This window comes from Mirounga leonina, unplaced genomic scaffold (assembly GCF_011800145.1).
Source record: "Mirounga leonina isolate KUSES-001 unplaced genomic scaffold, KU_Mleo_1.0 Mir_53, whole genome shotgun sequence".
Taxonomy (NCBI): Eukaryota; Metazoa; Chordata; class Mammalia; order Carnivora; family Phocidae; genus Mirounga; species Mirounga leonina.
The window spans coordinates 57108879-57126991 of NW_023270807.1; the positions used below are offsets into that span (position 1 = coordinate 57108879).

At 43.0% G+C, this 18113-nt stretch overlaps 1 protein-coding gene across 1 annotated transcript in view; it reads right to left on the minus strand.

Moving 5' to 3' along the window:
* SIM1 (SIM bHLH transcription factor 1) overlaps nt 1-18113 on the minus strand; it is a 69556-nt gene that overhangs the window by 39305 nt on the left and 12138 nt on the right. The window contains exons 4-9 of the mRNA XM_034991606.1: nt 15463-15552; nt 14829-14937; nt 14594-14679; nt 13683-13882; nt 13360-13466; nt 12548-12695 (exon numbers count right to left, since the gene is read on the minus strand). Of these exons, the coding sequence (XP_034847497.1) occupies nt 12548-12695; nt 13360-13466; nt 13683-13882; nt 14594-14679; nt 14829-14937; nt 15463-15552 (740 nt within the window). The remainder of the gene's footprint in view (nt 1-12547; nt 12696-13359; nt 13467-13682; nt 13883-14593; nt 14680-14828; nt 14938-15462; nt 15553-18113) is intronic.

The window sequence follows — 18113 nt, forward strand, 5'->3', positions numbered from 1 at the left end:
TGGCAATCATTTCCTAACTGGTCCCCCTGCCTCTACCCTCCATCTTTCCCTAAGCCTATTTTCCACACCAGCCAGATGACCTTTTCATAACTTAAATTAGTTCATGCCATGCCTCTGCTCAAAAATCCAGGGACTTCCCAAAGCCTTCAAGACCCAGCATGGTCTGACCCTGCCTATTCTAGCATCAACTTCTTATGCCCTTCCCCTCCTTTTCTCTTCTCCAGCTACAGTGACCTTCTCATTCATTGGCTTACTTACCTAGTTTGTTTCTACCCCAGGGCTTTTGCATTTGCTTCCCACTGCTGGGCATACTCTTCCTACGGGTCTCAGCATGACTGCCTCCCTCCCTTCATTCAGGAGTCTTCAGAGAGGCCTTCCCCAACCACTCTTTGTCCTGCTTAATTTTTTCCTTTCATTTCATGATATTGTAGGACATATTTATTTGTTTATAAGTACTATCTGTTTCTTCCCACTAAAATTTACCCTCCACAAGGGTAGGGATGTTGTCCGTGTTGGTCACGCTACAACCCTCCTACAGACCCTGGCACCCATTAGGCACTGGGGAAAGACTTGCTGAGTGAATGCAAGAACCATCCCATTTGCAGAAGGAAGGACTATACTCTACAACACTTCTTACCATCCTCTTAGTTATAGCAACAAAAATTAAGCTAATTCTAATGATAGAGATTTGTTTATAATGAAGGTCCTATTGAGTCAACGGGGAAGAAACACAAATAGAAAAGAGATGATAATGTAGCGTATCTAAATATTTTCCCCTGATTTTCAATTAGCTCTCACAATAAAATGCTACCCTGCATTTTGTTATTTCTTTAACTGCTCTAATTGGAAGAATGAAATTGACACTCACTCTGCCCTCTGCTTGTGGGCTTCATCCTTCCACCATTCCTGAGCTGGAACCCTGCAGGGTTCCATTACCCAAATCCAGCACAACAAATGCTTCACTTTGCCAGGACTGTAGTAAGATTTCAACAGCTAATAGAAATGCTATGACTTTCAACAGTCTTAGTCTCTGAACGCCTTATAAAATTTAAAATGCAAAACCTTGTGTTGCATTTGGTTCATTTCAAAAAAAAAAAAAAGCTGCTCTTTTCCTGTCATACATTTGGACACCAATATCAATTAATGGGAGTGTTGAAAGAAGTAAATCTCATGGGTTCTTACCTTCAGCCACCAGAACACATTATAATCATCCCAAGTGCGAGTAATCATCCCAATAGAGAGTAAAATGAATGACCAAGGAGCAGCAACAAGCTGTAAACCCCTAAAAATGCTCAGAACCAGGGATTCTATTTTTGTAATGGTTTTCAGTAGGAGGAGGCAAGAGACAGCATGTTCTCAGATTGCATTACCAGAGTGTTGCTATTCTCAGAGAGATGTAAAAAGTGGCAAGGGACTTGGGTTTAAAAGTACAAACAGAGAGAGAATCCCACCTTAATGGGTACCATTATGACATCCAGTTCAATATAATGAGGCTATTTCCATGGTCTGGCCAGCAGCCCATATTAACACGGCTTTACTGATGTGGATACAACAAATTCTGTTTGAACAAGAAATCCCCAGGAAAAAGAGAGAGAGAGAGAGAGAGAGAGATCCTTTCACAGTCTCATTTAACAATCAATCAAAGGGGAAAATACCCTTCCAGTAAAGACAGCAATGCCCATTTGAATCCTGGTAAAATATTAGATGTTCCAAATAAAATAGTGTTCTGTGGGGATGGATCGCTGTTCTGTGAGAATGTCATAACTGTTGATGCCTAAACTGGCGAAGGGGAGGTGTGGTCGGGCCCAGGGATTAAGCACATTGCGTGGCAGCTGACTAGGTTCTGAGTACGCCAAAACTTCTGTGAAGCTATTAGGTCACTTTGTGGAGACCCCGTATTGAACTCTTTTAGTAAACTATCCATAGACTTTTGCAAAATCTCTTCAAAGTGTCCTATTACTTCCCAAGTATTAGGTGGAATCATATGAAATTGCCAATATTGGACTGCTTCAATGTACATAAATGGCAATTACATACGGTTCACCCTAGTACAATGTTACCAACTTAAAGATAGCATGTCAAAGAGGAAATCAGGTGGGCCTGGAGTCCCGTCCCTGGGTTGGCATGTCCACTCAATAGCTGTGTTGTGTTGGCTAAGTTACTTGGCTTCTCTGAGCCTCTGGAACAAAGTAGCAGCCCCTCAAATGTAAGTCCTTCTTATTCCCTGACCTTTCTAAGTATGGCAACAAACAGAGCACCTTCCCACCCTCCCTCACTTGCACCTGACAATCACAGTCTTTCCAGGGCAGGGCGGCCAGGGAATGACCTCTTACAAAAGAAAAGTTAAAAGTATTACAAAGACCTAAAAATCATTAGAAACTTTTTTTAATGTAATAAATCTGCAAAGACTATTTTGACTCTCATGTGATTCTTCATTTTAAAACTCACTAAGATTCCTAATCCTATTAGAAGTCAACCCCACAAAACACCGAAATACTCCATTCAAAGCAGAACAAAAAGCAACTCAATATCATTCCAACAGGATAAAAATCAACTTGGCACACACAACTGCTCTCTCTGGCTGACATAATGAGATACACAGGACCCACCATGGGCAACAGTGTTTTTGTCAGAGTTAAGATGGACTCCTTACCTTGCAGCCCATCCTGATCTCCCTCACACACACATATGCACAGCCCTCCCCGGGGGCTCAGCTGCTCTCCCTGCTCCACTCCCTCCCCACCATCTAACCAAGGGGAGTCTGACCATACCCGCAAGCTTATTCCCCAAGTGACCTTAAGAGTGCCAAGGCACTTTGGGCTTTCTTCTAATTGTGGATGGAAGCGCTTCCCTCCAGGAAGGAATCTGTCATCAGCAAGCCTATAGGGAAATCACACTGGGATAGAGCTTGTACTTGTGCTTATTTCTTTTTCCAGCAGGTACTGTCTCATTCATTTTGATATCCCCAGAACTTGGCACAGTGCCTGACACATAATAGGTGCTCAAGAAAACATTTATGAATGCTTAAAGGCCTACTAGTCCTAATCATCTGAAGTAGGATCTAACAATCCATTCCAGATGGATCAGCATGATTGGTGATTTCTCATTCTTGGGCAACACTCTGCCTTCCTAAGACTCATGCTTTCCCTCCTCCAGCCCAAAGACTCACAGACATTTATTTTGTGTTTATTGGCAAGCCAAAAATTATTTTATTTAATTTCACTGAAATAACCACCCTAATAATTCACATTTACTCAATGTTACTTTGTGTAGGGCACAGGGCCAAGAACCTCACACATTTCCTGATTTAATGTTCACAATAAAATAGATATTACTGAAATAGATATTACTACTACCCACATTTTACAGGTTAAAAAAAATAACAAGGTAAGCAATTTGCTCACAGTCACAGAGATAGCCAATAGCAGCACTGGAATTCGAATAGGCAGTAGACCCATAACCCAAGCTCTTAACTAATATGCTATGTTGCATAATAAAGTAGTGATATCTCATTTCATAATATGTTTTGCAAGTATCTTATAATGCATTCCTATGGTTATCAGGGTTGAAACATCTAACTAAAAAGCCTAGGGGTTAGACTGCATCATATTCTAATACCATTATGCTTATGATGTCAAACACAGCACTGGGGAGGTCTTCTGGCTGGCCCTGCAAATCTGGAACCAAAGAATCAGGTTCTTTGCACCTCCCTCTCCTCCAGTCTGCTGATGTTCATTGTCCTAATGTATACCTCACGTTGCTTTCTACACATAATTTTTAAAATACAACCATTATACAGGTGGCAATACTGTGTATTCATTTCACTAAGATTCTACATTCCATTCAGAATACTGACATCCTTTCCAACTTTAAAAACTGTGTCCTTGGGGTGCCTGGGTGGTTCAGTCAGTTAAGCGTCTGCCTTCAGCTCAGATCATGATCTCAGGGTCCTGGGATCAAGCCCCATGTCGGGCTCCCTGGAGAAGTCTGCTTGTCCCTCTTTCCCTGCCTCCACTCGTGTTGTCTCTCTCAAATAAATAAATATTTTTTAAAAACTGTGTTCTAGGTCTAAATGCTATATACCAGATGCTAATATATATAAATATATATTATATATATGTTACTGAGGCTGGGTGAACATGTTCAAGATATATACCAGGACTAATCTGAGAAAGGTAAGAGGCTTAGAGAAAATAATCACCAAACCTGATGAAGCATGTTCAGTTCCAACAAAAAAGTTCAGGGTAAAAAGGTGAGAGAAGGAAAGAAAACCAGGTCAGATAAGAACAACGAGACAGGCATTGAATCTAATTTGGAGAGCAATACTAATTGTGCTATAATGTTCATGGAAAAAAGACCAGTGAGACAAATGTGCATATGCATATGTCACCATTCCATCTCAAAAGACCCTACCTCTGCTTCCACCCCTACATTCTACTCCTTCCCTAATAGCTCCACCATTCAAGCTTCTCTGAATTTTTGCTCTCAACAAATAGCGCAAGTGTGCCATATCATTTCAAACTGTGCTAATCTGAGTTCTTAAATATTTAAATGGAACTCTTCTACTTTTCAAACTAAATTGTAAACTACTCAAGAGACGCCAAGACCTCTGCTTCATGTATTCATGCAATAAATCATTGCACTCTGCCATACTCTCTGAAACACTTGATTTAGCCATACCCAGTCCATACAGAGTAAAGGGAAATATACAAAGGGTTCCACTGGACACCATCAAAAATGTCAGTACTGCATGTTTTATTCACTTTAAATTATAATTACTGACATTGGTAAAGTGGACAAAACATTGGCTCCAACTAAATTAACTTGAGAAATGTGATAAAAAGCTTGGTTTCCTAGATCCCTCTTTTTCCCTGCAAAGCACCATGTAATGCACCTTCCACTTTGCCTGGGACAAATAAGGTGCTCAATAGTTATTGGCTTCCTTCCCTCCAAGCACAAAACTCAGCTCCCTATAGAGTACACAACGACAGCAATGAAAAACAGGGTGAGCTTAACCAAAGTAGAGAAACCACCACCCACAAAGAGCACAATACTTGGAGATGTGTGTGTTGAGGAACTGGGGAGGGGGAGGAAGATAAACACTTAAATTTGTGAATTTGAAGATTTAGCAATTCAAGTTAAAAAGGGAACTACTCCTCTCTTTTCAAACTATTTCAGCTGACATCACATAACTGGCAAGAGCTGATAACAATAGTTATTTTGAGCACCTGTTTTCTGCCAGATTCTGTGCTATATATACATTATTTCATTTAATCCTCCTCAATCCTTAAAAGGTGGGTAAAAATATCCCCATTGCACAGATGGGGAAACAGGCTCAAAGAAGCAGAGCTGTGCTCAAAGTCTCATAGCTATAACGCAGTAAAGCATATTCAAACCAGATCCATCTGACACCAAAGCCCATGCCTTTCCCTTGCAGGTTGCTTCAATGATACTGTGGGTTTTTATAAAGACAAAATCACAATCCAACTGTGATATAACCTCCCAGAATAAAAGTCACAGATGGTAAACAGATGGCCCAGACTCAGCCAGACCCTAAACGTTGTCAATGCCCTATAAAAGTAAGTTCTCTTCTCATCCCCCTTAGCCCTGCCATCACCATGGACCACCTTTCTCACCCCAGCCAGCTCCCTAGACCTCAGAATGCCTGAGGCAGGGGAAAGGAAGTGGCCAAGTTACCCCTTCAGATAAGACAGAATGAAATTCCTCTACTGATAAGCACTCAAGCATTTCCAGGTTTCATCTAAACTCCAGTCAATCCTTTTTGCTGGACTACTTAGGCATAGACACCAGCACTTCAACCCAGATGAATTTTCTATCACTACCTGCTCGCCTGGAAAGATGCCACAAGCCAATGTGGCATGAGAACAGACAACAGACCGGAAAGCACTGGATACGTGGAAACAAGTAGCAGCCTTTTACTAAATCATCAAGATATGCATAATCCACCCCCCCCCCAACACACATACACATACACACACCTTGAATCAAACATAACAGTGCTCACAACACAAATAGTGAAGTCAAATAGATGAAGTCAAAAGATGAAAACATACTTTTCCGGAGTTCAAGTAAAGCTTCATTTGAATTTGTCCATTCACAATAACATGTATATCCCTGCCTTCAGGAAGGTATGGTTTTTGAGCATTCAAAAATGATCATGTTTTTCCATGATAAGACACAAAGATCAGAACCCTTTCTGTCCCAACAGCCAGAGAATAGTGGTCAGGCTGGTCATTTAGCACATACCAAGTGGCCTCCACATAGGATCCTTTTAAAGAAGAGGTCCTGTGACTCAATGCCCTCCAGGTCAGGGCCACAACAAAGAAAGGAACGGAGGCCAGAAAGGACTGGGGAGAGCGAAGAAGCCCAGGAGCAGCATTGCCAAAGGGCCAAGGATGACTCACCTGCTCAGAGTGTGTTGGGAGGCTCCCCATCCCTAGCCTCCCTCCACCAACAGGATCCCCAGGGGACAACCTCTCCTGTCATTCTCCCTCAAAAGCAGAACACCATCTAAGAAATACCCCATTGCCATGGGAGGTAATTTGTGCCTCGTCTGATGAAAAGGATGATTTAGCTTGCCAATCCACTGACATTTGTTTTAACACATTTAACAAAAACATAAAATATTAAATCTGGTTGCAGAAATGAAATAATTAGGAATAGCAATAATGTACCTATGTAAACTAAAGGCAAGCAACTCAGTGAGAAACTGAAATGTTTGCAAGGCCACATTTTTTTTCTTACAAAATGAAAATGTCCTCAGTGAGACTTATGGGGGGAAAAAGATATATTCTTAATTGAATGTTATTGAGAAGATAGCATTGCTAAATTTAAACCACTAAATTGTCAATATCTGTACATAGTTGTGAAGCAGCAACACAGAAACAGCTTTTTAATTTTCCATCATGAGATCAGATGAAAGTCTCTCCAGAAGTTGGGTGGGCTGAACACCACAGGCCTCACCCATTTAAATCCATCCCTCTCTTCCAGACATTTTCTCCCCTGCAACCACGCCTGACTACCACCTCCATGTAGAGAAACTTGGCACACAGTAGGAGTCAACACCCAAGCCTTAATCCTGGCTTCCCCGCTTACTCTTTTTTTTTTTTTTTAAGATTTTATTTATTTATTTGACAGAGAGAGAGAGACAGTGAGAGCAGGAACACAAGCAGGGGCAGGGGGAGAGGGAGAAGCTTCCCGCAGAGCAGGGAGCCCGATGCCGGGCTCAATCCCAGGACCCTGGGATCATGACCTGAGCCGAAGGCAGATGCTTAACGACTGAGACACCCAGGCGCCCCTCCCCGCTTACTCTTACTCAGCATATCTGATGTCAGTTTTCCTCACCTAGAAAATCCCTGCCCTAACCCTCATACAGAGCTGTCAAAGGAGCTATGTAATGAATGTGACAGCACTTTGAAAGAAATATTCAGCTTTTGTAATGATGCTGCAATCAACATTTGTAATAATAATACAAAATTCTAACATAAATGATGAATTCAAAACTAAATACAGCTCATTTTGATTAAAAAATTACCATAAGTAAAAAGGATATGAAGGATAACATTATTTAAGTGAGTACTGGTGGTATGAACTATAAAACAGACTAAATGTCCCAGCTCTTTCTTTTAATAAAGTGTTTTAGTAGTTATAAAATCACTATTAATTACTATTAATAGTTTTAGTTGTTATAAATTACCATTCATAGAAATGTGTCTTCAATTCATTTTTATAATCATTCAGTTACTTAAAAGATCATTTGAAAAGGACAACTGGGGCTTTGATGTTCAATATTATTATGATAAAGATTAAACACAATTAAGGTTCAAATCTAATTTATGGGTATACATTAGTGCATGATTATTATTCTTAATGATCAAAAAATTAATTCTATGCAATGAGTGCTCCACAGATCCAAGGCATGAGAGTACATTTTGCTATGGCTTGCTAAGTCAAAAGGCACTTCATTTGACATTATTTATAATATTAAAAATGGTTTTGCTAGCCAGAAAAATAAAATCTATTTCTATAATTATGTATATTATTGGCCAAGTTTTTAAAAAGCATTTTCTAAAATTTCCTGGTAGTAATAACAATAATATCACTGGGGCTTTAAATTAATAAAAAAATAATTTTTAATTTAAATGCCCAAATTAACTCAGCACTATTAATACACTTGAAAGAGCAAACTAACATGAGCATATTTTAACATTTGCTGCTTTGTGATAAGAATCCATAAGGCTTTACCTTCACAGAGTATGTTAACACTTAAAGACCCTTTTTAAATGTGGGAACTATAGCGGTTTTATAAAAAGAAAAGCAAAAATATTGGACCTGCAATAATTACAATATAGAGACCTTTTTTTTTTTTTTCTTTTACATGAAGGAAGTATGTCTCCTTTGGCATTTTGCCCAAACTTTTCTACAAATGCAAAGGGTTATTTAGTAGATAGTGTTGCATAGACCACTAATGTACATTGTCTATTTGTTCTGCTTTTTGAAACACTGAAATAGAAATTTTAGCATAGAAAATTCCTTTTATGTGTTCAGTGAATCACTCTAAAACAGTATGTGAGATTTTCCACTAAAACAATGTTCTATCCTAAACTTAGGATATAAGCAGAGAAGCCTTCTTTACGAACAAAAATGGTTGAAAATATTAAATCTGTCTGATTCCAAAGTTACCAAAATCACTCTCAAAATCTTTTACTTTCCAGAAAGAAAATGCCAGAATTTTATTAACTTAACAATTCTTACGAGAAGTCTAATTTAAAATACACTAGCTTTCACAACTATGTCCCACAGAAGTCCGCTCACAAAATATCATCTATCAATCAATCTACTGAGGTCATATATCAGTGAGTACTTGATGAATGTCAGTGACAGATTGTTTTTAATGGTATCAGTAAACTAGATCTCATGTATGTTTTTGCAACCTTCTACACACAGTAATTTTGAACCCTTTAAATGTGCCATCATAAATGGTACAGTGGCTATGTAGGAGAATGTTATTTAGGATGAAGAATCATGATGTCTGTAGCTTACTTTGAAATAATTCAGTGGAGAAAAATGCACATACAAATAGACAGACATATAGGTAGAAATGGAGATAAAACAAAATGGCTTATATTATGAATGATGTGTGTATGGGTATTCATTGTACTAGTCTTTCAACTTTTCTGTATGTTTGAAAAATTATTGTTCTTAAATATTTTAAAATGGGATTTTTATACTTCATTGGTTTATCCTTAAAAGTAGATTTTAAAAGTTTTATTTTTATAACATATGAAGTTTAAAAACATAAAAATAATCAAGACTCTTCTTCATTTTTCTAGAAATTACTTTTCATAGTTTATTGGGTGTTCCACATTTTCAATTTTCTTCACATTGAGCACTAATGTTTTCCATCTGAACTGGCAATGAATAATTAACACTACTAATTAAACAAACTCAAGGAAATATGAATTCAGGAAAACTACTCAGTTTTCATACAGAATTCCTTGTACTCTCCATACTTGTCTGGACTTTCCCCAATATTCACTGTTACTAGACACTATCTCCATTCATCTATCCTCCTGGAAATAATCAGGGAGTGTGGCCTGTCATACTTAACACTTATTTCAAAGCCTGTGGGCACTCAAGACCTATAAGAATGATTTTTTTTAAGGTGGAACATAAAGCTAACAGGATATGTGTGTCTTATAGAAAATCATGAACTGGTCTGTCTTTTGGTTTGAAAGGAGTTTTTTGTTTTGTTTTTGTTTTTGTTTTTGTTTCTGAGTTTTAATGAAGAGCTGTATAAGCTTTAGAGACCCTCAAGCACCCTGAGAAAAACTAAGAGAATTTTTAAAATTTAATCATAATGTCCCTTCCCTCTCCCCTCTAGATTTTCAGAACACCAACATTTTGTGTGATGGTCATACAAAGGCGGTTACCCCCTGCCTCTAAAATTCCTATATTCGCAGTTGCAGCTGCTTATTAGAACAAGATTACTGAATATTTCTATTCATCATCACTTTTGTCAGATAATAATGATGGGTATTTCTAGGCATATTTTAACTTCAACAATAAATTGGCCAACAGGAAATTTGAAAAATGAGTTTCTTATGAATGTAGCTTCCGTCAATATGTCACACCTTCATTTAACCAATGCTTATTTAAAATTCTCTCTACTTTCATGATAATAGCATACACCTTCAAAATGTATGCTATTAACATGTCTAAATTGGGAAAACATCTGATCTGTCAAATTATTTGGGGGGCTTGTTGTTTTAAATACATTGTTTGAGGTGGCATATTTGGAAAGAATTCACTTATCACTCTCAGGCTTCATAGAGAACTAGCCTTGAAAACAAATGTATGTGGTAGTTCACTGCTACCATAGAGAATCAATAGCCATCTATTTAATTTGCTAAGACAATGTAAATTAGTAACTTCCAGCCAGATGTGTGATATACACATCAAACAAACTGCAACCTGTTCATTATGAAAATCCTGTCAACACACACAGAGCCACTTGATGACATTTCATCTTCCACATTTGCAGCTATAAAAATTGTCCTAAGAATTTTTATACAAAGAATTGGAGTTGAGACTCATAAAAGGGTAATCAATTTCAGCTTTTCATCTTGTGTGCTTCTGTGTGTTTATTTCTATTTTCATTCGGAGGTAGAAAACATTTAGAAAAATATGAGCCATGCTATTTTTCCTTCTGTAAATCATTTATCCTCATTACATCTTTTTAATCTGATGTAGAGTTGGTAGCCTAATCCTGCAGCTCTGGAGAAGTGTGTGAAGTGAAGAATGACAGAGTTAACAGAAGAAAGGAAGTACACTTATCCACTGGAAAACAAAACAGAATATTTCAAAATGACTCCAAACATAAATTAAGCTTACCCATTGGGAGGTCTAACTTGCATTCTGATCATTTATATGGGTCTGTGTGACTATATACCCTGCTGTTTGATAAAAAATGATTACTAACCACAGGCACCCACCAGAGAACAGAGTGTATGTATAATGCTTGTGATGTCTCAGACATACAAAGCACCTTCTTAAAGAATGTCCGTTTCCTTTCCATGGTAAGCAGACATAATTTTTCACTCCTTAATACTTCTGCTTCACAGAGTGGCTTATTTTATGAGTTATGTTTTGCCATTTTCTCTTATGTTTATTTTAATAATATAAAAAATTGCTTTCATAAAATAGATGGTTTTGTTTCATGATACCCAAAATATTGGTATGTTTGCTGCTCTGTATTAAAATCCACAGCTTTCTTGCTATTACAAAAACCTAACAGTATTTATTTTAGTACCATTCATTAAATGAAAGGAGTAAAAAGATTCTTCTTAATAACCAGCTATTATTCTTGAATACTGAATCCTCATTTACACCAAATTCATTTCCCAAGTCTATTGAATTAAATTATCTTATTAAACAGGACGCAGAGTAAATAGTCTATTGCCAAGCACAATATTTTCAAGTACTACATTTTTAACTCAGCAATTTAAAACAACGTGGAATGAATCTAGTCCTCATGGCCTGTAGTATAGTCTGATTCCAAATAGTACCCCTTAACCAACTCTAATGTGAAAATAGCATTTCTACTAAGTGCCGGGTGTGTCAATGCTTCCAAAGTAAACTCCTGAGGTCCCCTAAAATCACAACAATTTCAGTGACTACCAAAAAAACCCGGCAACTGTGCACACAAAAGGGCTCTTCATAAAGGCTTCCAACCTGAGCAATTCGACTTCACAGACATTATACAGAAGGTGCTTTCTTCACCAGCCACACACCATACCACGTGATCAGCCTGCAGGGCCACACCGCCGACCAGACACGATTATTGTTTCTAGAAAGAATAAGGCTCAAATGCCGCCACCGCGTCTGTCCAGCCATTTGTGCCCGTAGGTGGCACCGTGAGGCCAGCTCTTCACCTCGTGATGCGGTCACACAACGCGCGGGGCCTGGGCACCGGCCAAGACTTGCAGCATTAGCTCGGGTCCCTTTGCTTCCTGGAGGTTAAACTCAGACCCTCCTGGTCACTTAAACCCCCTTTGTGGTTCAGCGTAAGAATCACTCTCTCAGAACTCTTAACTTTGATTGGAGACTCTGGTTAATATTAAGAACTTCAAACCCAGATTTGAAAAAGTGAAACAGATGTCCTGTTTGTTAACCATAAATGGCTCCGTACGTCGGATGCTTTCCTCTCTCTCTCTTTTCTTTCTGCCGTATTAAGTTTTATTTAATGCAGAGTTCGCTTAAAAGGTTAAAAGAGAGAGAGAGCAGAAAGCAAATATAGACTGTGGATGGAAAAACTCCCAAGTCTTTCCCTAGAATATAACAAAGGAAGCTTCTTCATAAAGATGAAAGTGCTCAAGCTGCGGTCTCCCAGCACAGCCTGCATTCGGGGTCAGAACCTGCGTCCCAGTGGACCCCAGCCTCCTCTAACCCGCAGTGCCCACCACCCGCACCCTCCTGGAGACCAGGGTTGCCTGGAGTGGGCGAAGGGTTCCAGATATGCACTCACGTGAGGACATAGTTGACGCTGACGATACAGTGTGGCCTGGACGAGCGGCTGTTGTGGACGATGGTCGCATAGCTCTGTACCCATACCCAGCCGCCGTGCTTCGCCAGGAACCTGTAGTACTTGGTGGTCACCTGCCCCTTCACGAGCACTGATGGAGAGACAGGAGGCAGCTGGGGGTGAAGGAGCCCGCTCAAACGCAAACCCTGGCGGTGGGAGTGCAGGTCCCTACGGGCTCTGACAACTGCGCCAGGCAGGAGGGAGGGAGAGACAACCCATGCATTCCCAAAGGAATCGACTGTCCTGTTACTTTGCATTGAGTCCTCCAGTCCCTTGCGATTGGCAAAGCGGTGGAGGGCGCTTAAAATAGGGGGATTTCCCCATTCAACTTTCTAACTAAGGAAGGTAGTGTCTGGGCAGCTGAACTCCGAGGCTCATGGTCCCTGTTCCCAGAGATTAAGTTCAAAGCAAAGCTCTATCAAAAGCCGAAGCAGGTCAGTGCACGTGAGCCAAGTGGCCTAGCCCCAGTTTTTATTCACTTCTTCAGTGAGGTTTGCAGAGGGCAAGGAGAGGGAAGCAGAAAACCCCTCCTGGGGGAATTTACCCAGAAACTCAGAAACTCGTCCCGCGGATATTAGAGGAACAAGGTGGGGCTCAGCGTTGGAGCGGCCGCTCGCTGGCAAGGGCCTTTCACCACCCCCCCGCCCCGCTACCAAGGCTTCCACCCATCCGCTTACTGTGGACTTAAATCACGCCCTCTCCCCTCCCCGGGACGCGCTGGGGTTAGTCCGGTGCCGGGAAGAGTGGCGCCTTACGCAGGTGGTGGGCGCAGCGCAGGTGGAAGGTGTCGCAGCCGTGCACGTGGTGGTACAGGGTCTTCTCAATTAGGTCCTGAGGTTCGTACCCCGTCAGCTCCGCTACTCTGCGGAGAGCAATCCTCGCGGCATGAACTCAGGGTGCCGGGATGCCCCCCACCCCCCAGACAGCCTTCTCAGACCTGGGTGCCCGCCCCCACTTCGCAGAGCCCGGTGAGTCGCCTCATCTGCAAAATGGGCTCCGAAGGTCAAGGAAGAGCTCTCAGACACTAAGCAGGGCCGCCCTCCCGCTCGGGTGATCCTTTCCCGCCTGAGCCACCCACCTGGAGTCCAGGAAGATGAGCTTCATGTCCAGGCTGGCGCGGAACATGAACATGTTGCTGTGCAGCTTGATCTCCGTGACGGCGCTGGGAGGCAGCGAGTGTCCCACGGCTACCAGGCCCACGTTCTGGTAGCAGCCATCGAAGGGGGACATGTCCAGGCTGTACTGGCGGATCTTCAGGTAGCCGCTGCAGTGAATGACCTGTAGTGGGGGTGGGGGGTGGGCGGGAAGACTCAGCCACAGCCAGGAAACATCCCCAAAAAGGTGGGTAAGGGATTGAAACATTTTGAGACTCCCCCGGGGCCACAAAGGCCGTGTGGGCCACGCCCCGCACTGAGGTGTCCAAAGTTATTGGTGTTCCAGCGTCTCAAGGGAATGACTGTCCTGCCACACGGAACTCACCTGGGAGCTTGTAAAAATACAGAGGCTTGGCAACACCTGCCAACCCTAACTCCTCAAAATCGGGAAGTGGGGCCCTGGAACCTGCCTTCTAATCCTGTTTCCTCTCATTAAACAAGAGAACCATGGATTCGACCTAAAGCTCTGGTTCTTAACCCCTCTGGGGGTCGCAATCTGACGCTGTGAGTAAACTCCAGGATCCGCCAAAATGACTGACCATTTCAGACGCTTTACACACCCCCAAGGCCCATTATGAGCCCCAGATTAAGAGTCCCAGCGGCCGGGCAGTAACCGGACACAGTGAAACTAAGTCTTTAAACTTAGTAGTCCCCAAGTGTTCACAAAGTTCAACAACTCTCGAGGTGCTCCCGGGCAGACAGCGCTGTGGCGCGTGCAGGGGGATGCCCTCCGGGGCAGTCAGGGACGCCGAAATGTCCCTCCCACGCCGCCAGCTCCTCTTGTCCTGCCCTTTTCCGCTACACGCGGCTGGGATGGTCCCTCTCAGCCACGCACCTTGTAGCCGCCACAGGTGAGGCCCGCGTTCCTCTTGGCCAAGACGCACTTCATCCTCAGGAAGAAGGAGCGCTCGATCTCATACTCTGGGAGAGAGGAGCGGAGGGAGGGGCAGGTCGTGAGCCGGTGAGACGGGTGGGGCCGCGACCCAGTCCCTGCCCCTGCAGTGGCTAATTGGGGAAAAGCAATAAGTGAGGGGAGATGGGCCCAAGTGTCGCCGGTCCGCACTGCTTACCCTGGACGAAGTGAGAGTGGTAGGGCTGATGGGCCGTGAGCACAGCGGTCATCTCGTCGTGGTCCGCTGGGTGGATGTATTCATAAATGCTGTTCCCAGTCAGCTCTACCTGTAAAGAGGGGGGTATCACTTTCTCCGAGGTGGTGGAATGCCCCGGCAGGGCCAGAAGATTGGATCAGGGAGTCTACAGGACTGTGAGGACAGGGGCCAGAACTTTAGAGTCAGCCCTGAGTTTTAATTCCCGTTCTGCTGCCGGCTACCTATTGCAGTCTATCTAAGCTTCAGCTCCCTCATCTATGAAAGGAAATAATGATAATATAATAATAGTAAACTTCACGTTTATGCAGATTTCCAGTTGGCAGTGCCCTGACAATGTTCAGGTGAACACATCAGACGTTAGTAAGTAAACAACACCCATGGTGTTGGACTTACGGTAGGGACTCTAAAAGGCAGCAGGATAAGGGGTAAGGATAAGGGAAGTAGAGGAAAAGGGAGATGCAGACCTGCCAGCTGAGATGTTTCCAGTCCCAGAAATGCACATATAAGAGCTGTGGGAAAGCACCCCCACCCTTACCACGGGCCTCCAGCTCTCAGTGTAAACATGGAAGGCTGGAGGTGTGGACCACTCACCTACCTGAGAAAGACCCAGGTGGACTGAGGCTGTCTCCGAGATGTACATGATCTTCCCATCTGGGGCCACCACAAAGATGAAGCCATCCAGGGTCTAGGGAGATAGAAACAGAGTTGAATGGAGACGACCCCCCCCGCCCCCGCCCAGGGCCATGAGGAGAAACTGGGGTTGGGGGCAGAAGTTAGATGTTCAGTCAGGAAGAGCGGACAGAGGGGATAGAGAGAGGCTGATAGGAAATAGGGCGTAGAAAACTTGCCACAAGAGTCCCTCTCTTGTTCATTCCAAATATGTAAGCATCTGGGACATGCAGCACACTGGGAGATGCCTGGAGGAAGTAGCTGGCAAGGCTACTGCCCTCCGAGACTCGGGATTCACCAAAATGGACAATACAGACATATCTATAGCATACACACACACAAATACAGGGGGCAGGGGGTCACAGCCTGTGATAAGAAGGTAGGTTCTTGGGGTGATGGTCACTGAAAGAACGAAAGGTTTCCTGTTTCAGTCTTGGAGGACTCCATAGTGGCAGCATCCTATAATGGAAAGAGTACCAGCAGGGCTGGGAAATGGGCACTGAACCATATGGAAGGGCTGGTAGCCTGAAAAGTTTGTAGACAGAAGGCAGCTGCTCAATAGCTCCAGAAAGAATCTGGGAGAAGGGTTTTAGGAAATGAGAAGCTTTCCAGGCAGCAAGTCTGTAAGAGTAGTGGTATAGTGTGTACATATGTGTGTTTATGTTGATGCATCAAACTGACAGGCTTTCCATGAAAGAAAGTCTTAGACTTTCAATATCCCTTTATCTCTGTGAATGAGGCTTCAGTCCAGGCAGTGGGGACATAAAGATGAGTCAGATCCTGCTCTCAAGTTGCTGGAAGTCCAGCAGCAGTAACTGGCTAAAGACAGATATAATGACCACACAGCTGAATAGACAGTGTTGTAGGGCCACAGAGGCTGAGTGGCCAGAGGCCTGCGGGAGAAGCAGAGAGGCCTCAGAGGAACTATTTGAGCAGAGCCTTGAAGAGGAAGCTTGAACTGGAGATGGGAGAAAGGGTATCCTAGGCAGAAGGAATGACGTGAGAAAGGCAGGGACTGGGGGGAGGGTGTATCTGGTGTACTCAGGTGTGATGGATTTGGTGTGCCAGAGATGGGCTAAGAAAGTACACCACTGCTGGGTTTTTGGAGAGTTTGAGATATCAGTCTGAGGAATTTGGAGATGCTCTTGTAGGCATCAGGTTTCCAACAGTTTCTACACAAGTAAGCAGGGAAATAGCATGCTTAGGTGTGTGTGTGTGCGTGTGTGTGTGTGTGTGTGCCTTGTTTCATTTTGTTTTGTTTTTTAATGGCAGAATGTGGACAGTGACCTACAGGAGGAACAAGTGGGGATGAACAGATCAGAGATGGTTGAGCCTAAATCTGGGTGGTCACCGGTTGGTGATAAAGAGGGAGAGTTTAAGTCAAAGATGGTTCTAGCTGTGGAATTTATAGTGGCAGAAAGAGAAGCTGAGAGGGACTTCAAGGTCATTGAGTAGAGGGTAACACCATGAACCAAGATTGAAAATTTAGGGAAGCATGGTGAGTTTTTGTATGAGTGGCAGTCTGGAGGAGGGAAGAAATGAATTCTTGTCTTGGAGATGCTAAACTTCACGTTTAGCCAGATTTCCAGTTGGCAGTAAGAAATAAAGGTCTGGAGCTCCAGAAGGGTGTCTAGACTGGAGAAACCAGCTGGAGTCATGCAAATGTGGGAAAGAAGTTGAGGTGATGGTTTTGGCTGAGATCACCCATGAGGCCTTGAAGTTGTGAGAGGAGAAACAGAGGTGGAACTTTGGAGAAATGCCAGCATTTACAGCCAGACAGCAAGGGGGAAACCAGAGGAACAAGTAGAGAGGGAGAAGAATCCAGGAAATTGTGTTACTTTAGAAGCCAAGGGAGAGGGTGAATGTCAAGTAAGCAGTGCCACCTCTGTCAGGTACTTGCCCCAATGTCCCCTTCTCAGTGAGGTCCTCTATAATGTCTCCATTTTAAGTGGCACTACTAAAACACAGCCCCCCCCCCCCCCGGCCCTTCTTATGTTTCTCCACAGCACCTACACCACCTGTTACTATGTTATACTATGTAAAGCACCTGTGTGGGTTTGCAAGGCTGCTCTCCTTAGAATGTAAACTCCATGTGGGCAGGACATTCTGTCTGGCACACAGTTGGCCCTCCTATATTTGTGGAATGAACAAAGTCAGGTAGGATAAGAGATGAGCATCTTTATGCTGGATATCAAAATGTGGTGGGGCCAAGACAGAGCACAACAGTTAGGAGAGATGCCAGACTGCAAGGGTGTGGAAGTGAGGGCAGCAGGCAGAGTGATGGAAACTGAGGGGGTAATTAAGTCCTTCCAGCAGTGTGGGATGAAGAAGAGGGAAAAAATTGGGCAAGAACTAGGAGTGGAAGATTGTTTGGGTTTCATTCTCTTTTTTATATTGATGAGGGAAATTAGCTGGGAGCATGGAAAGACTGGGGGGGGGGGGCGCTTTTTGAGAGACAACTGATGAAAGGTGTCCCTGAGAAAGGAGAGGGACAAGGCCTTTCTATTTAATTCAGAGGTTTGGAGGCCAGGCCTGTGAGGGGATGCTTACATGGGCCTTTCTGTGTGCTCTGTGACA